Source organism: Hesperophylax consimilis, chromosome 19 (assembly GCF_061612785.1).
Source record: "Hesperophylax consimilis isolate HC1 chromosome 19, BYU_Hcon_1.0, whole genome shotgun sequence".
NCBI classification, from domain to species: Eukaryota; Metazoa; Arthropoda; class Insecta; order Trichoptera; family Limnephilidae; genus Hesperophylax; species Hesperophylax consimilis.
Window position 1 is genome coordinate 14,802,637 of NC_142854.1, and position 20,569 is coordinate 14,823,205.

Here is a 20,569-nt window from a genome sequence, read left to right on the forward strand (position 1 = left end):
AACATGTTTTAAATTTTACACAAGTCAGTGATAAACAGCCATTTACTATACATTGATGGCTGTTTATCAGTTGTGTAAAATTTAAAAAACGTTTAATAATAAGGCCCATTATGTTTAATTCCTGGACCTTGATGTATGTTATCACTTACAAACTAAATAATTAGTTCCTTGATTCCAAAAGAAGGATGAACTCTCCAGTCATTACATTTATTATAACAGTAGTTGCTGTGGCTCAGTCTGTCTGTGCCGATAGATAATAGCGCGTGTTGCTTTTACATCCAGATGGCGCTGTTTAGAAAAAAAAATCAAGTTTTTACCTAATATATAATACAGGACATATATAAAAACACACATATTCGAATGCAACATTGTGTCAAAATTTCAAAGCAATCGGTGGAGAACTTTTGGAGATTTAGGCTAAGGACTCACGGAGCGATTTTTACCCGCGCCCGCCGCGGTTGCGGGCCCGCAGCCTTTGTAGAATGCAGATATTTATGTAAAAAATTAAAGTACATTTTACGATGCGTTTTACGCCCGCGGCGTGTGCGATTGTTTGCGGGGCCCGCTGCACCCGCGGTTATCTTGTACCGGCGGGCGCGGGCGCGGTCCCGCAGCCGCGGCGGGTTGAACCCGCGCACTCTGCATTCGGTTGGCGGGCGAGTTAGTGGAACTCAACTGATCGTTTAACTGCCCGTCTTGCAACCGCCCGTCTTGCGATAATCAACCGCCAAGATTGCGGGCGATAACCGCAACCGCGGCGACTGCGTCACCGCAAAAAAGAGCGGTCTCGTGAGTTTTGAAAATAAAACTCCATTCCGCCACCGCAGCGGGCGCGGGTAAAAATCGCTCCGTGAGTCCTTAGCCTTAGGGTTTTGAACAAACAAACATTTTATTTTTTAATATTTGGTAAGAAATCCAATATAAAATGATTGGCTTTTGACCCTCTCCCTTAAGAAGTACATACATTAGGGTAATTATTATGCGGTGAGGTATTTTTGTAGATCCTAACAGGCCATTGATACAGTCGCAGAATACTGAATAGATCTAACAAAAGTACAAACTAATTTTAGATTTTCACGGCTAAAAGTATTATCGTGATTAATTTTTGGGGTATTATGACCTGTTGTGCTACCTCCTTTAGCGACTGTTTTAGACAGAATTACAGCGTCCATCATCAGGGCAGATGATGCATAGTTGCGAAAGACGTCAAATGCGCGCCCAATATTTGTACACGGTTGACATTTGTCACATGAGAATGGGTCGCTTCTATGACTCGTTCTTGAGTCCTACAGCTCGGCTGTGGAACGACTTGCCGGCCTCTGTGTTTCCCCCCTCCTATAACATGGGTCTCTTCAAGACCCATATTCACTCCCTCCTCTCCTCAAAAAGATCCTCCACACAGCATCCCCAGAGGTGAAATAGATCATTTCCCTAAGGGCCTCCCGTGGAGTTCATGTACAAAAAAAATGTGTAATCCATCTAATTGCACAAATGCCCCCATGCTGGACGCTTGCTAAAGAAGGAGGAAATGCGATATGGTATAATGCCCCAAAAATTAATCGCCATAAAACTAATTTTAGATTTAGCAACGTCAGGTTTCAAATTATATCTTAGTAATTCACTAGCAAACAATTTAACATAGTGACACTGACATAACTAAGAGATTTTTTAATGATTGTCAATTTTTAAATTGCATATAATCCTTGATAATAATTGTAATTGGTGAATGCACGCAAATGGCCAAATTAAAAAAACTCATCACTTTTGTAATTTGCAGTTGAAACACTTTCTCCAATTATTTTAATAATAATAATGACCATTAAATCAACAATCGGGCCATTTTATTTTTTCTTGCAACTAAACAGTCCCTGTAGAACCCCGATTCTCGACCCGTTTCAGCTTTTGAACATTTTATGATTGTCAGAGTCAGGGTTGATAATCGGCGTTCAACGGAGACTGTTCAGTTGTCAAAAATTCAAAATGGCTTAAGTAAGCTCAACATTAAGACTATTATATTGAAAATCAAGTAAACATCTAAATTATCAAGTAAACACATAAATATGTCACTAGCTCAAAATTTGTACAACGGGTAACTTCTACGACTCGTTACTGTATTCAACAGCTCGTCTGTGGAAAGATCTGATTCCTCCCTCCTACAACATGGGTCTCGTCAAGACCCAGATTTAATCTTTCCCTTTTCCTCAAAAATAATACACAGCCTTACTAATGAAAGAAACAAAATTGTTAACGCGATGCACCGCGGCTTGGAACATTTGGAATCTGGCAAAATCAATTTTTTTTTAAAATTATTATTTCTTGCTAGGGCAATCTCGATGAGTTACAAAACTCATTTTAGGACGGGAGGAAATTACAATACATAAGTCGGAACAGAATACAAAAGAAGAATTCATACAGAAGTCAGTACATACAATTTTACATTTGCATCAAAATAAAGTCATCATTTAGTCCTTATGCAGATGGTGATAAGGTTATAATTCCTGCTTAACACCAACCAGCCTTCTGTTTTGATTTATGCAAGAAAAACATTGTCTAAAAGCATGTTCTATTTTGTGAAATCCAGACACAAATAATATTAAAATGTATTACAATACAATAAAACATCCGAAATGAGGTTTGTAAGAGAGTTTTAGTTACACATTGAATAAAGTCATACAAGTTCTCTTTTCAAATCATACTAAAAAATGCATTTTAATGACTGCAGTTAAAGCACATCCTGGCAATGTCGCTTTTGGCAAGGAGGTGCTTGCGCGTTTGGCTGTGCGTCGTTGAATGACGAAAGATGACAGTTTTAACGACGTACTTCTTCGTAAATCTATTTTTTAACCCGCTTTACAGAGATTGTATGGATTTGGGCATTTCTTATATATGTTTTCCCTACGAGAGCGCAGTATCAATGCCATTATATGGTCCCGAAGAATAATGTCGGATGTGCAAATTTGTAGTTTTACAGTAAGTTTCATTTCTGCATTTTTACTGTTTCTGAGATTAAGAAATATAGCGTGGTTTGATATTTTTAATTAACCCCTATTTATTTAATTGGAGAAATATATTACCAAAAACAGTAAAATGCAGAAACGACACTTTAAACAGCTCAACTGTAAAACTACAATTTGCACATCCGACACTGTTCTTCGGGACCGTCGACATCATTAATGTCCATAGTCGAAAAAATCATTTTTTTTAAATCAAAAGTGAATTTAATTATTGTTATGAAAAATGGCAAAAATCTGTTTGGTGAAAATGGATTGATAATTTACATTATACTAAAAATATTTAGATATAAACTGGCATTGTTATCTTTTTTCAAGTTTGCACAAATTTTAATAACAATCAAGAAAATATATCGATCCCAAAAATAATTCGAATAGACAACACTAAAACACAGTTAAATAAGCCTGTTCCACTGTGTAAGCAATGTGCAACTTTCCATGAACTCTATACGGATGTTAAACATCACTTTAGTATATGTTATGTTTATAAGACTGATGGTGTTTTGCATGTTGCGTTATGTTTGTTTATGATGTTGGTGAGATGTACTCATGTATTTGTTTGGTCTCAGGTCCGCTCAGCGTGTGAGCAGCACCCGAAGGCAGCGGCGTGGCAGCAGGCCAGCAGCGCGGCGGGGCAGCAGGGCAGCAGAGGAGCGGAGTGATTATGTTGGCAGTGACGACACGGGCACCAGCTGAACATAGCTGATGCCGCTCAGTCAGGAGTACGACGAGCCGCTCGTTACTTTTGAGGTGAGTAACATTCCCACTGCAACTTTAATTTATTAGCACTATAAATTAATTTCAGTTACATTTTGACTGGTCAGTTAATCAATTTTCATTATGGTTTTATAATACAGGGTTTTTCCAATAAGAGGTGTTATTTTGAATAGCCCGCTATTTCGGTAGATGTTACTTTTGAAGCTGTCATTTTTTGACATTTGACAAGTAGAAACTACGCCATTAATAAAAATGGAACGATACACGCTTCAACAACGCATTGAAATTATTAAAATTCACTTGAGTGAATCAAATGCAAATCATCTTGAGTGATGAGGCCCATTTCCACCTCGGTGGCTTCGTCAACAAGCGAAATTGTCGCATCTGGGGCTCAGAAAAACCAAGAGTTATTTTTGAAAAGCCTCTCTATCCTCAACATGTGACTGTTTGGTGCGGTTTATGGTCCGGCGGAGTCATTGGACCTTACTTTTTCGAAAATGAGGCTGGAGCAACAGTTACGGTGAATGGATTGCGCTATCGAGAGATGATTAATGATTTTTTATGGCCGGAATTGGATGGTATTGATCTGGACAACGTTTACTTTCAACAAGACGGCGCGGGCGCTACGTGCCACACAAGCAACGAAACCATTGATCTTTTACGATATCAAAATAACACCTCTATTGGAAAACCCTGTACATAAAGGTTGACTTTTGTCAGATTTTAATGTAAGTAATTTTTACAATCTTTACTTAAAAACACAAAATCCACACCCTCTAAATTTTCCAAAGATGATAATATCATTGCTCAGTAAACATGCAATCTTACATTATTTATATTTTTACTATAAACATGTAGGTATATCCAATTTTCCAAGCAATAAGCCTTAAAACGACAAAGTGTTACATTTCAGGAGTGAAAAAAGCATTGGAACAATTGCATACAGATGAGAAAAAATATCTTGTTTTATTATTACATGTATGAAAAGATTATGTATCTAATATGCATATTTTTTTTATATAAAATATTTTATGGTGTTCGCTTTCCTCTTATGTTGCGTATACATTTGTGAACCGAAGTGCAAGCCAAACCACGAATTGTGGGAAAGAAACGAAGCAACCGCAAGCGGTGTTTCGGAATTGGGCTCGGACTTTTGGTTCGTAGCCTTACTTGTTGGCTTGGAACAGTGGATGTACGTATGTACACCATGTCTGGAACCTCGCAGTACAAGCGGGAAACTGGTTAATCTACTTCACATTTGGAGTCAATTTTGTGATAAAACTTTGTTGATTTTAGCTTTCGTTTTCAAGTAAATTTTGAAAAAAGTTGAAAAAAGAGAATAAGTTAAAAAATAAATAAAAATTCTAAATGCTCAGATTGGAAAAGTTTTTTTGGTTCACTGTGTGGTGTAGATTCAACAGTTTTCCGCTTGTAGTACACTGTGTCGATATTGATTGTACCTTGTACCGCGTTGAGGAGAACTGCTAGCGATGGTTTACCAGAATGAATATGGCAGTATAAATGTTGGCAGGTAGATAGCAGACTCTAGCACCATGCAGCAGGCGGTGGACCCACTGGCCACCACAAGCACGGTAAATATTACATCTTATTTCTTTATATATCTCTTCAGTCATTTTGTAATTCTTGCCAGCTGGTCGCAATTTGATCTAAAGCTGAAATAAGACTATTGCCAAAACTACAGTGGAAATGTCTCAAGTGACAATGCTGTTCTTTTTGCCATGTGCGCTTCATTATATTATGACGTTAATGGTTTCTCAATTTGGAAAGCGGGTATGGGAACTATTGATTGGATTACCGACACCTCTGCTGTAGGTTACCATTTGGTGAGCAGAGTTTGTGGGGTGAAGTTTGTCCAGGTCGTGGTGGCGGACAAGAACGGGAGAAGTTGGTTGAGTGAGACCCTCTGACTGCCGACCCATCACCTTGCACCTTAGTGGAAGGGATAGATTCCTACTCTTTACCCACCCCTCATACCCTCTCCTTCCTTTCCTTAAAAAGACCTTCCCTAAAGATGACATAGTTTTAAGTAGGTGTGTAATTAGTATGAAATGCCGTTGATGTTTTTTCAGCCGGGAGTGGAGGCTGTGAATGGCACGCCGAATGCAACTCCGCACCGTCAAGGGCGGATGACCAATCAGATTGCCGTAAGTTCCCTTTCCATGCACCCATAGATAATAGAAACAAGGGAGATGTGCCACTAACCATTATTATAATGAAATAATACTACTGTTGATCCCAATACGCACAGAGTCGCCCTGCCTTTGTTTCTACCTATGCACCAAATGTATAAATTTCAATAGCTCCGCTGATTTCATATCATTACACTTCAACAGTGTTCAATGGCCAAGCATTAAACTCCAAATGCATACTGTTTCTTCTATAGTGATAAAAAGATTTCTTTTAGTATTGTAACTTAATTTTTTTTTGTCATTAATTGTGGTTTGAAAATTTGGTACTTAAATTGAATAGTTTTTTTATAAAAATAAAAATAAAGTCCTATAAAAAATGCTTTTAGTGTAAAATCTCTTTCCTATGATTAATTTCAATCTTATCAAAGGAGTGCAATGCCAACATTTATTTGAATGGATGTTTTGAACTTATACATTATTTTTACAGTTTCTTCAAAAGAACGTGATGAAGGCCGTATGGAAGCACCAGTTTGCTTGGCCATTCCACCAACCGGTGGATGCCAAGAAACTGAACTTGCCGGTACGTTTCTAACATTCATAATCATTCCAAGACTAAGCAGAAATGGCCAAAACTAAATGCCCTCAATATCAATAGGCCAGCAAACACTGTTATTCTTTATCCAGAACATTATTACTGTAATGATTTGATAGTAATGTCAAGCTAGAGGGGTATATTGAATTTTGCAAGTCACCAAGTATGGTTCTTTGAAACATCAAACCGATTTTAGCCTCAATTAAAAACAAGCAATTTGAAATTTTCACAGTGTAAAGGTTTTATCATGATTAATTTTTGAGTTATTCGCTGTAATGCTTTCGTAAACGTTGGCTAAGAAGGAAGTGAAACACGGCGTAATAACCAAAATTTATCACAAAATTTAAAATTGGTTTGTCGCATTGGAAGTATTTAGATATCAAAGTTGGCAATGCCTAGTTCACCCGGGAATATTCCCTGACCTAATTTAAATTCCTCAAAGTCCAAAATTTATGTTTTGCTTACCGAATTATACTACTGCTTTTTCAAAAATTCTACATTTTAAGGTAGTTATTAGGTAATAAAATTGAATTGTTTGGATGCAAATATTGTTCTGTGGACAAAATATTTTTGTATGGGAAAACAAACATAGTAATTTCGGATAAAGTTATTTACCATTATGTAGAATCACCTCCTGAAGTTAGCGCACTTTACCCCCGGACACCCTGTAGTGTAAATTCGTGAAATTTAGTTGTAGGAGACAGACAACCTCACAGACTTTACTATTTATGTGAAAATACCCACAATATCCCCGTTTCAGGAATATTCCCCAAAAATAAATTCCCAGGAATTTACCCATTACTAGCCTGATATGTTGTGTATGGAAAGTGGTGGCTTTATACTGATAATAATGTATTTGAGATATAATGTATTTGTTTGCAGGACTACCACAAGATAATAAAGCAGCCGATGGACCTGGGCACCATAAAGAAGAGGCTGGAGCAGAACTACTATTTCTCTGCCAAGGAGTGCATCCAGGACTTCAACACCATGTTCACCAACTGCTACGTGTACAACAAGCCGGGCGAGGACGTGGTGGTCATGGCGCAGACCCTGGAAAAGCTCTTCCTCACCAAGGTTACACACAAACACACACATTAAACTGGTGAAAGTCCCTCCTCCATTCAGAATACAAACATTGCTCCAAATGGCTATAGTCGAGCTTGGTGACCAGATCTGAGTAACCAGGTACTTCCCCTCCCAACTAACTTCAGCCTCACAACATCTAGCCGTAGCGACAAGATGCAACAGCATTTGTTGCTTTGATGAAGTTAAATTTTCAATGTGTACTCAAATATTTCAGACTAAAATAACAATATTTTGTGGTTTCACCTTAAATGCAGTTTTTTTTAAGGTTTCCATTTAAAAATTTACAGTTTTGGTGACTAAATATCCTTCAAAAATTACCCAGAAGATTAAATTGCAAATTTTTGAATGCCTCTAAAGGTCTTATTGTATGTTTCAGGTGGCCCAAATGGACAAGGAGGAGAAAGAGCTGGAGTCGTCTAGCGGCAAGTCCGCAAAGGGGCCCATCACGGTGGGCGGCAAGAAGCGGACTTCGGGGGGTGCTGTGCCCTCCACCCCGGGCCTGTCCCCGGGCGCGCGCCCCCCGCGGCCCACGCCCAGCGCGCCCGCCGCTCCTGCCGCCGTCCCCGCACCGCCTCCCGCGCCCGTCGGCTCCACCAACACCACCACCACCGCCAGCCACAGCGTCACCACCACGGTGACGCACTCGCACACCGGACTGCCGCAGCAGGTAAACAAACGCAAATAATACAAATCTAATCACCTTCAACGGAAGTAATCTTTCCAACAAGCTTTCCATTCGGACTGCCGCAGCAGGTATACAAATCTAATCACCTTCAACGGAACTAATCTTTCCAACAAGCTTTCCATTGATGTGCTTAGTGTAACTCTAAGTGACCAGCTCAGGCACGGGCCTCCATCGAATGTCATGAGTTATGTTAGCCTCCCAGAAGGTGGGTGTACTGTGCAGGGCCCGCAGATACTTTAGTACACAACTGAACCTGTACAAATTGCAAGTGTGGTCCACTGCTGAATTTGGCATCTTTTACTCTGCAGAAACAGTGGTCCATTTGAGAGATTCGCCTATTTTAGCAAACGTATTACGTCAGGTCCTGTTTTATCCGTATTTCAATGGAAGAGGTTCTTCGGTAGCGGCATTGATAATGTCACCGGTGCACAGTCAGGAAAAAACACGCCAAATGTGCCCCCAACATTTTGTATACATTGACACATGAGAATAGATTGCTTCCACAACTCGTTCTTGTGTTCATGGGTCTCTTCAAAGCCCAGGTTCACTCCTCCGAATTCCCGAAGATGTCTCCCGTGTGGAGTTAATGTAGAAAAACTAAGAGGGTTGCTTAATAATATACATTAATTATAATAAATAAAGTGTAATAATGCCATTTATCTCAGGAATAGGACGAAAGTTGCTAGATAGTATAATTATAATTGTTTTGTTTGTGCAGGTGGCCGCCCAGCCTGCGGGCTTCCACGTGGCACAGCCAGCCTCGCAGCAGGGCGCCCCCACCATCACCACTGTTCAACTGCCGCAGACTCAACCCGCCAAGGTTGGTCCCTTTTAACCTGATCTACACCATCTATATTATTGAAGATGATAAACAATTTATACTCTATGCATTCAAATCATCCATGGGTCACGGGGAAACATGATACTATTAAATTGTTATAATAATCTCTTGTGAATATAATTTGACTGACTGTATGACGTGTGTTTGTTTCCCCCCTCTGCATAAGGTGAAAAAGGGCGTGAAGAGAAAGGCGGACACCACCACGCCCATGGGCAGCTCCTTCGAGGGGGCGGGCGGGGGGACCGGGGGCCCTGGGGGCTACCCCCCCCACTCGCAGGCGCCCACGCCCAAGTCCGCCAAGATCAGCACCCGAAGGGAAAGCGGACGACAAATCAAAAAGGTACCATTCCTTACTAGCATTACAGCACAAAACCTAATGTAATGCGAATTTTTCATAATATGGACGGTGCTACGATCTTTGCTCGTAGAGACCACTGCTTTTATCCATCTCTTGTCAGTTTTTAGCACTTACCCGCTCGCAATTCGTAAATGGATCAACATGAACAACAGGATTCGCTTCGAGATTGTGTGCCATTCACATAACTCATATTACATTACATAATACATTATGTTAATGCGTCTGGACTTCCACCATAAGAATGTGCTCTGTTCCCAAACTTCGCAACATTCATACAAATCTCTTTGAAACTGGAGTTCTCATAATAACGTACTTTGTAAACGTAAATATGTAAGTTAGTCGTAAATCTTTAGTTTAAGCGGTAGTGGTAAGTGGTGTCATAAAAATATGTATAGTTTTAAGCCATTAGTTAAGTCTTAGTTGTAAATCACTCGAAATCTTAGTTATAAGCCACTAGTTATAAGCATCTAGCTATGAATCTTAATTATAAGCCAAAAGTAATAAGTTGTAAGTGATAGGAATAAATTAAATGCATAAATTAAGTTTTTAAGCGCCCTTGAGGTGATTTTCTCACGAAGATGGAGCTATACAAATAATCCAATAAATTAACGCATTGGTTAGGAGTAGGCTTTGGTCGTTGGTTTGGAGTCTGCACCTGGTGAAGTATTTTCTCATTTTAGAAAATGTTCAGAAGATATTTTTGAGATTTCTCTACCTAAAGGAATATGGCTACTATCCTATTTACTTTCTCTTGAACCATCTACGGGACTTTTTGGAAATCAGATGTAGATAGTAATTTTCCTCTTATTTTGAAAGTCAAGTGTGCAAATTTCGTCAGTCTTGGAATAAAACTTTAGATTTGTATAAAAATCAAGTCAACGCCGCCTTCGACAAACATAACATCTTCTTTAAATAAATAGAAGATTTATTTTCCATACTTAACACTGATAAATATTATCTTTAAAAATGCACATAAAACCTGAGACTTGGATTACATTTATTGTGTGTATTATTCAGCCTGCGCGCGTCCCCGAAGAAGGGTTCTTGGCGGGGTCGGGCGGAGCCCTCTCCCCGCTCCTGGGAGCCTCTACCTCAGGGACCCCGCAGCCGGCGGGACACCACCATCACCACTCGACGCAGGCCGCCGCCCAGCAGCAGGCCGCGCAGCTCAAGCAGCTGGGCAAGGAGAAGCTCAGCGAGGCACTCAAGTCCTGCAACGAGATCCTCAAGGAGCTCTTCTCCAAGAAGCATTCCGTGAGTAGCATCACTTGATACTTGATCAGTCTTGGTCAGTCGCCAAATGCAGTCTTGTGTATAGCACACTAATTTAATCCACATTTCAATTTGGGAACCTGGTGTGGGTACCGTCCTCGAGGGATAAACAACACCTCTGCCGTAGGTCACCCCAAGTAGTAGCAAGGGTGGCTGATTTCATGGGGTGAGGTATTTACCGCAGTGCCTCCTGTGTGAAGTTAATTTAAAAGAAATGCTCTTGGCACTACCCGATTCAAATATTTGTTCTGACCATGTTTTTTGAGGGGGAGTCTTCCATTTCGTGCCTGATCCAGCTTTTTGTATCTCCACAGTTATTTGTGTTAAACTGCCATGGGAAGTTACCGAAGTTGTGTCCAATGGAGACTGCAACAAGTTAACATATAAGTGTACTCCAATAACGGTATTCTGATGAATATGTGTGTTTGTTGTAGGGTTACGCGTGGCCCTTCTACAAGCCCGTGGACGCGGAGTTGCTGGGCTTGCACGACTATTTTGACATCATCAAGAAGCCCATGGACCTGGGCACGGTCAAGCAGAAGATGGACGGGCGTGCGTACCGGAACGCAGCCGAGTTTGCGGCCGACGTGCGTCTGATATTCACCAACTGTTACAAGTATAACCCCCCGGACCATGATGTCGTTGCTATGGCTAGGAAACTGCAGGACGTTTTTGAGATGAGGTGAGAAACAAACTTACCTTCACTTACTTGGTCTTACCTCGCTAGAGTCCCAACTGCTCCCTATTGACCGTAGCCAGTGGGGGCCGTGGCATCCCAATAAGGAACAGTGTGACTAGATAAGTCAAAAATATTTTTACTTATTTTTCTGAAATTATTTTTTAAATGAGTTTCTGTTACTTCCTGGAACATCGATAAATTGCATCTTAACCCTTGTATTTTTTTAGGCATAATTAGCATTTCTCCTGACATTTCAGAAGGATTTGTTAAATTTAACGTGGTAATATCGAAGCTATTTGCTCACAATACAACTCAAATGACAGCGCAACCGTGACTAAAATCAACTATTTCCAAAATTAACATTTTTGTAAAAATGAATAAGTAGAAACTCATTTCAAATTTACGTAATAATACCGCGTGAATCCCGATCTCCCGCAATGTTTGGGCACGAATAACTAATTCCAAAGTTAAAAATTAATTTTAGTATGAAATTATGATATTAAAAAAAATACCCTTAATTTATTTAGACGGTTAACATTGATACAAAAAATTACTGAAATACTAATGAAGAATAAAGATAATCTCGTTACAAAATGCCTACCCAATACTACCCACAATAGACGTGCAGAGCACAGATGACGTCGTGCACCCATCTTCCTCTTACCGCCCGGGTTATGATCATTTTAGCGGGCTTAAAAAATTTAAACTAGAATTAATTTACCCATGAAAACTAATTACTGGTATTGAGGCTGTAGGTAGAGGGGAGGGGTTTAGAACGGTGGGGATTCAGATGTGTGGCTATTCAGATGTGTGGCTATTCAGATGGGTGGCTCTTCAGATGGGTGGCTATTCAGATGGGTGGCTATTCAGATGGGTGGCTATTCAGATGGGTGGCTATTCAGATGGGTGGCTATTCAGATGGGTGGCTATTCAGATGGGTGGCTATTCAGATAGGTGGCTATTCAGATGGGTGGCTATTCAGATGGGTGGCTATTCAGATGGGTGGCTATTCAGATGGGTGGCTATTCAGATGGGTGGCTATTCAGATGGGACGATACTGAGAGTATATAGCTCTCTGTAAACTTGATGTTCATAAATTTGCAGGGGAAAGATGGGGTTCAAATAGCTTTGTCTGCCCAATATTACCTTGCTTAAATCCTCTTACAAAGCTTTACTTCTTTCTTGAAGGGACCCTAAAAACAAAACTTTATGTAACAACCTTAATTTTTAGCAGGAAAATTATAGATGATGCGTTACATAATATTGCAAATTTTAAATCACATAGAAGTTTATTATTAGGGCCCCCGTGGTCCAGGTGTAAGGCTCTCGAATAGCAAGCTGAAGGTCGCGGGTTCAAATCCCGGTGTGCACAAGTAAATTTTATTTGATAAATTTGTGTTATTTCACAATTTATTCATTTAAAATAATATGTAGTATACTTGCGGCACGTTCCAGAGTGAAAGATATTACACCTCCATTCAAAAGTGAAAAATGCTTGAAATGGCTTTAGCCGTGTTTGGTAACCCAATTTGAATTGCCGGATACTTCCCCACCTTCCCCATGTTCTTCTCCTACCCGCTACCTTCAGCCTCACAACATACCCCAATTAGCGATGCCATAGTCTCACTGGCTCTAGACCAAGGCTGCCCAACCTTTTTAGCAGTTGGGCGAAATTGACGATTTTGAATCACTGGCGGGCCACTGAATACCTGACGGTTCCTATTTCCATAGGGGGGGGTTGTTAGAGAATTTCTATAAAACATAATTCCCCACAAAAAAAAAATCTAAATAAGTGCTCCGCACAAAATATTTGAAATCCATGGGGGGGGGTTGTTACGGAACTTCGCTGAGAAAAAATTCCGCACACCCGAACATCATATGTGATGCCCCACAGCAATTTTTCGAATTCCATGGGGAGGGGGGTGGCTACAGGATTCCATTTCGACGCAAAAAATATTATGTCGAAAACCGGTGTATTTTTGTTTCAAAAGTAAGTTCAACAGGTTAGATTTTTTCGTCGCTGATTCTCGTTCTGAGTAGCCTAAATAGCGTTAAATCGCCTTCGTTGGCAACACTGGTGACCCCCGCGCAAGCTGCATTGTTTGTTTTACCGCGGGCCCGCGACACTTTTTCAAATTGGCGGATTGGTGGGTTTTTTTGAAAATGTTTCACGCGGGCCACTTATAATTCGTTCGCGGGCCACATTGTGCCACATTGTGCCATTGTGCCACAACCCCAGGCCCGCGGGCCTGGGGTTGGGCAGCCTTGCTCTAGACGGTAGGGACTCTTGTGCGGTACTAATAAAATACACACAATATAATTTTTTTTTTCTGCAGAATTTTTTGTAAAATTTACAAAATTATTGAATCCAAAAAAGTTAAAAATCTAGTTTTGTAACTTGTCATCTTTTTTGCAGGTATGCTAAGATCCCCGATGAGCCCGTGCTGCTGAAGATGGGCATAGACAAGGCCAGCTCCGCCTCCAGCTCCGAGACAGGAACCGAGTCTGAATCAGAATCCGAGACTGACGAGGAGCGAAGTAAAAAGCTGATGGCACTTGAAAAAGAGGTAGGTCCCTTTATTATTAAACCAACCACCTTCGTACAACTCGCAGTGCAAGCTCGAAAATGTTGAATCTACATCACACAGAACACCCAAAAGCAACTTCTATATTTAGAGTATTTCGATTTTTATAATTTTCTCTATACATAAAGGGTTTAAAAACTTTTTTTAGGCCTTTATGTTTATTTTTATATAGATTATAATTTTATTGTGAACTACCCAAGTATGTGGGAAAAGTTTTAGTGGCCCCAATGAGGCGGACAATATGACGATGCGAAAGAAGTGCAGCCTCCTAATCTTGGCGGGGGGTATGCTGATGGGTTAATTAGCTGATATTTTAACCCCCTAGCAACTGATTTTTTTAAATATTTCAATTTTGCACTCGATTTACTTCCGAAAACTTACTTGAAAACCAAAGTTTAAATTTAAAAAAAGATATACCACCAAATCAACTCCAAATGTGACGTAGATGCAGTTTCCAGACACCATAAACAGTAAAACAATTTTTTTTTTCTAAAATTGCTTGAATTTTACACTAATGCTAAATATTAACATAGATTGTAATTTCATTAAGGATATCTCTGATTAGGGTTGCCAGCTCCCGTTTTATGAATTAGAGGATTTGATACGATTAAATAAAGGACATTTGATTAAAATAAAGGACATTTGATGAAAATAAAGGACATCAATATTTTTTTTAATAAATTGCTGTTATGGTATCAGTAGTTACATTTATTAATAAAAAACAATGTTAATCGAAGCCCAGTAAGTAGTACGACCTTAATTAGGCATTTTGCAATTAAATTAATAAATAAAGTTAATACTTGGTATTACTTTTGGCTGCTCTAAGAGCTTCTTCGTTTTCTATAATGAAATTATAAAATTGTTTGCATTTCATGTTGAAGTTCGACTTTATTTGTAGTTATGCTTTTACAGTATCAATATTTAACTTATTTCGGTTTTTGGTCCACGTATTCGTACACAAGGAAAAAATCCTTTCGGCTTGGGCATTAGAAACGGGAATGGATGATCATTTTCAGTTAGTTTATTTTTTAAATTGACGAAAATGTCATTAGAGGTCTCTTTAGCATCTTCATAAAAGTCCAAAAGGTAGTGCTTCAAACCATCTTCTGGAGTAAAATATCTTATTACCAGTGGAAACATTTTTATGTTTCCGTGATTTGAAGCGTCCGTACTTATTGAATAAAATATATCATGGTCGACTAATTGCTTCACCGCTGGGAGCTAATTTGCTTGTACAATCCAGAGAAAGCATCGAATGTCCATGCACCACGTTGTGATATACGTTTGTTAGCTCGGGAGCAGCAATTTTCTTCATATGCACACAGGATGATGGAGAGTTAGATTGAGATCCGAAGAAGCGATCAATAGTTTTACTTGTCTTAGCCAGCCTCGTTTTATTCTGATGTTCTATACCTCGATCGTGCTGTTTGAGTTTACTGAAACCTCTGTTGCTAATCACGAAGTTTCTTTTGCACAACATGCAATAAGCTTTAGAAATATTATCTTTAGACGGCTTTACCCATGAATATATGTCACTCCATTGCTCCTTGTATTTACAAAGATGTTTGCTTTTTTTGCACTTGATTCACCACCACTGTTTTCTGAAGAATCTGTATCTGAAGACATAGCGTATGTTTAGTGAGGTATGATAGCACTCTTCCGTACAACACTGACAAGACACTAAACCCTGCAGTAAATAAACAAATGAAGAATATGTATTTACTTGCGTACAGACTAAATAACACGCTCTCTAACGTCATTTATTTTTTTCAAATAAAACAACAAAGTATTGTCCTCTATTTAAGATTTTAAATTAGAGGACAAGATCATTTTTTGGGTCTGAAATAGAGGACGTCCTTTAAAATAAAGGACGTCTGGCAACCCTATCTCTGATAGTCAATCATTTTTGATTGAAACCTCAATAAATCTCAGTTGTAAAGCAGAAAATCTAATCTGTGTTTTACATCCCATTGTAAACTCTCAAGCAGTGAGCTTTGGTATCAAGAAATAACACACAGCTTTTTTCTGTTGTTAATTTATAACTTAATATGTGAGCTTTTTTTTCAGTTTGTGAGCTATAGAGATTTAAAATGTCAATTTACCTGAAAAAAAATTATATTTCTTGTTCCTGTACTCTGCCGAAATGAATCCGATTTAAAATGTCAAGACTTTCGTAAAATAAATAATTTGTTAAAAATACTAACAGTTTTATGCTTCCCAGTTGTCGGCGATGCAGGAGAAGATGAGGAAGCTGGTGGCGGAGACGGGCACCAAGAAGAAGCCCAAAAAGAAGCTCAAGGAGAAGAAGAAGCCGACCAACAGCAACCTGGGCAAGCCCAACACCACCACCGTCTACCAGCCTAAGAGCAATTCCATCAGCGACGGCATGGGTAAGAATGCACTACACCACTATATTATCACGTCTTGTGTATGAATGCATCTAAAACTAAACTTGTTAGATTCTATCCATATTATATTTATTTATGGCAGAACCCCAATACATAATTTGACAAAACATTCAGTCTGAAATTTTTTTGTGTTAAAATTCGATTCTTGCGAAAATAAATCATAATTTTATAAATCTGCGCCGGTATTTGTTTGTGATTTTTCGATTTACACTGGAATATGTTGTAATTTTACAAATTTATTTTGAATATCTGAATTTGAATGGCTGACCACAACGGTAATCGGCTGCGAAAATTCGATTAAAACGGGAATATGTTGTACTATCACGAATTTTCTTTGAATGCCTACTTGAATTTGAAGGGGCGGCCGATGAAATTGATTTTCGACGGAATATTTTACTTTTCAAATTACAAATGGTTTTTGATGTCGTTTGGATTTTGAATTAACAGGATTCTTCAATATTATCTTTTCTGTACTACATTTCTATCTTAACTTATTATTATATTAAATTTATCGTTATTGTGCCACATTAGATATATTGTTAGGGTTAGTTTTTGACGTGTGGCTTTTAATTTTTATATTGTTGCCAAATCTATGAATCTTATGCTGTTTGTAAGAATGCGGTGGTTCTTTGTGATACTACCTAACAAGTGCACCTAACTAAATTTTATTGAATCATTTCTATAAATTATAATTTGCCTGATAAAAAAAAAAGTATTAATTGTCTTTCTGAATGCAATGAATGTTTGAGTATTTAGTGTGATTTACATTTTGAACCTATGTATCGAGGCGTTATTGCTACAACTAGGTAACTACGAAATCAGCGTCAATGCCAGCATAAATCAAACCTTATATTTACACCACTACACATATTTTGTGTTTGTGGCATACATGGGCGAGGAAATAAAGTTATGGTTTTGTGTCTAACTGGAAAACACTGATTGGGAGTTGCCCCGTTTGCAGTAATTACCCCGCGATCTTATTATTCTAGTAGACCTATCAACCGTGGCATTTGCAGAAGTTGTATTCGATTAAATAAATTAAGTACTTTTGTACATGATTACATTTGCAACTCTGACAATGCTTTCTATATTTCATAAAATATATGTATGTTATGTTTGTTAATAAATTATCAAAATAATATCCTTGATATAGATATTGTTCACTTTGTTCACCGAGAATAAATCATGTTCAAAGCAAATAGATGTTGTAAAAAGGAACTAAGGTGATGCAATGTGCTGTACCAAAGAACCTGTAAAACTGCATTAATTAGAAAAATACGCTAATATCAAAATTTAAAAAAAACACCCAAAATTTTTAAAATACAATGTATTCATTCGGTAATATTTCTATGAATATACTTTGAACATCTGAATTTGAAGGGTCGGCTGCGACAGTACATGGATGCGAGAAATTTGTTTTACTGATTATGTAATACATTTCGAATACCTATTAAGATTTGAAAAAGCAGATGCAGAAATCAACTTTTTCGATTTTAAAATAATCTTTTTCAATTTTAAAATAATCTTTTTTTGTTAAAATTTCAAACAATGTTAGAATTGTTTAATTCGAAATTAGTTTTTTGGGGTCCCATGGATCGCAAATGACACTTCAGTATTCCATTTAGTATGCAGTGAAACTCTTTTATAGAGCAGAGCCTTGGAGGGTCTGGAAAATAAACACTTGTGTGAGAAAAGCAATTTTAAATTATTTGTTGTCGGTGACCAGAGATAGAGTTACGGAGGGCAAAAGCCAATCTATATCAATGGAAAAGGTGTTAACAAATTGGTGAATCATGCTTTTGCATGTATATGTGTGTGGGGGGAATGATCAAAACAGAATGGTATCTGTTCATATCCCCTTTCCTTTTGTGATGTTTATTAATAATTATTATTTTGTTTATTAATTAATATCTGCTGTACATATCCACCCTTGTCTGCAATTTGATTCTCCTTGTTTGATTCCTATGCAATCTTTACATTGTATCTCAACTGTGAACAGGAAGTTGGAAGGGAAACGACTAAGTTTTTACGGCACGACATTGAAATTGCCGTGAAAACTTTTTCATTTATCAGAACCTTCAAACTATAAATCCTAGGGTTTGTAGAGTTCCTTAAAAACAAGTGTACCTTAGAAGGTTGTGAAGTATTTAATCCGCGCTTGATTATCGGTTCGAATCCCGTCTTGCGCAAGCAAATAATATTATTAAGATACTCTGGTAAAGACCACCATTATTCAGAACCGAAACATTGTTTGAGATAATAGTGCAGGGGATTATTACAAGCGGAGTAATGTAAAGTAAATGGAACAAGCGAGGAGGTGGTTGGTTGGTTGTTGATTGGTTGTTGAACTGTCCTGTCCGGTGTAGGTGTGTCCATGGCAACAGTGGCGCTGGGCGGCGCCGACAAATTGGGGGCCGGCGATTCCAACAAAATGTTTAACGCCACCGCCACTAAAAATAACAAGGCCAAAGGTTTGTCCATGGAATCAATTCAATTTTATAAATTCTACACTAACAAACAAAACAAACTAATTGGAATTCAATAATCTATTACAATTTTCTTCTGGACCCATTGAATTTTTTGGCCTTCCAATTGACAACACGATTGGGCACGGACTATACACGGTGTCCGGAAACTAGTGGCACACGCGGGAAATACTGGTGAATCTTAATCACATTGAAATCATTTGTGTGATTACTCTTAACATATTTTAATTATTTTTGATGTGAGATTTCGTTTTCGAATTCGTAGTTGGAAATTTATAGTTTTAATTTAATCTGGTTTAGTTACTACGGGGCTACTATCAGCTGTTTATTGTTTTCTAAAATGCACCAAAGGGTAGATTCGGCTTCTGTAGTTTTTTTTAAACCATTTAATGCCAAAAAAATTAAGAAATAAAAAATTGAAATGTTCAGATCGTAAAAAACAAAGTTTTTTTGGGTTCTCTATGTGATATAGATTCTCCACTTTCCCGCTTGTACCACCAGTTTCCGAACACCGTGTATGCTAATTGTTTTCTACTGTAATCTGCAACCTCTCTGTTATCATTTTGTAATAATTAGTCCCCCTTTCCTCAATTTGCAAATAATTCATTCGGTATCTTAGCCTGCTGCATGAAATTACAATAATTTTCCTTTTTATGCCAGAGTCCTGAATAAGCATATTCGTATATTATATTTTTTTAGCAACGGAAACAGTTATTAATTCCCAACAAACACACTACATCTTATTGATAAGCCTCGGGTTTGCATTGCAATACTAGCTTATGTGTGCAACCAGGCAATCTGCAGAACTACGCACTTCATATCATTTGGGGACATGCAGCTAACACAAAATACAGATACAACCCTCAAGTATTGAATAAACTCAAAGTACTCAAAGTATCAATTCAAGAATTTTATCTACAAAAGTTCAAAAACTTTACAGGAGACACACTTTACCTTTTGTTGCCTCAATATAGGAGGGATTTAGGCAACATCTCCTATAAACCTCAAGACCCTTCTTCCACAGGAATAATATTATTTGGTGATTAGCGTAGCGCCGTTTTTGTGCAAAATCACCTCAATGGTGCTGTACAAATATATGATAAATTTCTACAATTATTTATCTTATTACTAACTATAGACTAGTCAAAATAATACAATACAAAGCCATATGTACAACGCATTTGATTGATGAATGTTAGAACGTACATATGTTATTATTGTTTATTTACATTTTATATACGCAGATAATATACAGTACCTTACTTACCAGGTAGATCGCCTGAGATTAACACTGTTTATTAGAGAAATCTAGATACGGTTCGAACGCACAGGACATAATTAGAAAATTGGACTTTCCGGTATTTATTTTAATAATATGTATTTATGTTCTTTAATGAACTTGTTTAGGGAAGGAAAAGAAAACTTTATGCTGGGTGGGTACCATGTTTTGATCAGAATTCATCTTTCTACTCAAGGATTCTTATGTCTCGGCGACTACCGCCTTACAGCTGCATGGAGGTTCGCACACAGCAACGTGTACAGTTTGCACACTTGTTGGTGATGGCAGTCTCCCGCGATCAAAGTCTTTACCACTCGTGTCGTCGAGGCTTTAATATATGTGATAGTCTAGCAAAAATGTTAGTCTTATCGTCACTTGTCCACCTAAATTGTAAGCTAGTTTTGTTGTTTCGAGAAG

General features: G+C 38.3%; 1 protein-coding gene across 7 annotated transcripts in view; it reads left to right on the forward strand.

Annotated features, from left to right (window-relative positions):
- fs(1)h (female sterile (1) homeotic) overlaps positions 1 to 20,569 on the forward strand; it is a 65,898-nt gene that overhangs the window by 6,365 nt on the left and 38,964 nt on the right. For 3 of the 7 annotated variants that reach the window (XM_089643156.1, XM_089643149.1, XM_089643151.1), the window contains exons 2-14: positions 3,581 to 3,761; positions 5,264 to 5,320; positions 5,819 to 5,893; positions 6,366 to 6,458; positions 7,353 to 7,547; positions 7,936 to 8,226; positions 8,963 to 9,064; positions 9,252 to 9,425; positions 10,461 to 10,697; positions 11,150 to 11,397; positions 13,811 to 13,961; positions 16,201 to 16,369; positions 18,754 to 18,858. In XM_089643156.1, the coding sequence (XP_089499282.1) occupies positions 3,717 to 3,761; positions 5,264 to 5,320; positions 5,819 to 5,893; positions 6,366 to 6,458; positions 7,353 to 7,547; positions 7,936 to 8,226; positions 8,963 to 9,064; positions 9,252 to 9,425; positions 10,461 to 10,697; positions 11,150 to 11,397; positions 13,811 to 13,961; positions 16,201 to 16,369; positions 18,754 to 18,858 (1,942 nt within the window). In that variant the 5' untranslated portion in view covers positions 3,581 to 3,716. Of the gene's footprint in view, positions 1 to 3,580; positions 3,762 to 5,259; positions 5,321 to 5,818; positions 5,894 to 6,365; positions 6,459 to 7,352; positions 7,548 to 7,935; positions 8,227 to 8,962; positions 9,065 to 9,251; positions 9,426 to 10,460; positions 10,698 to 11,149; positions 11,398 to 13,810; positions 13,962 to 16,200; positions 16,370 to 18,753; positions 18,859 to 20,569 lie in introns of all 7 variants that reach the window. The other 4 variants (XM_089643154.1, XM_089643155.1, XM_089643150.1 and 1 more) reach the window with 3 other exon arrangements.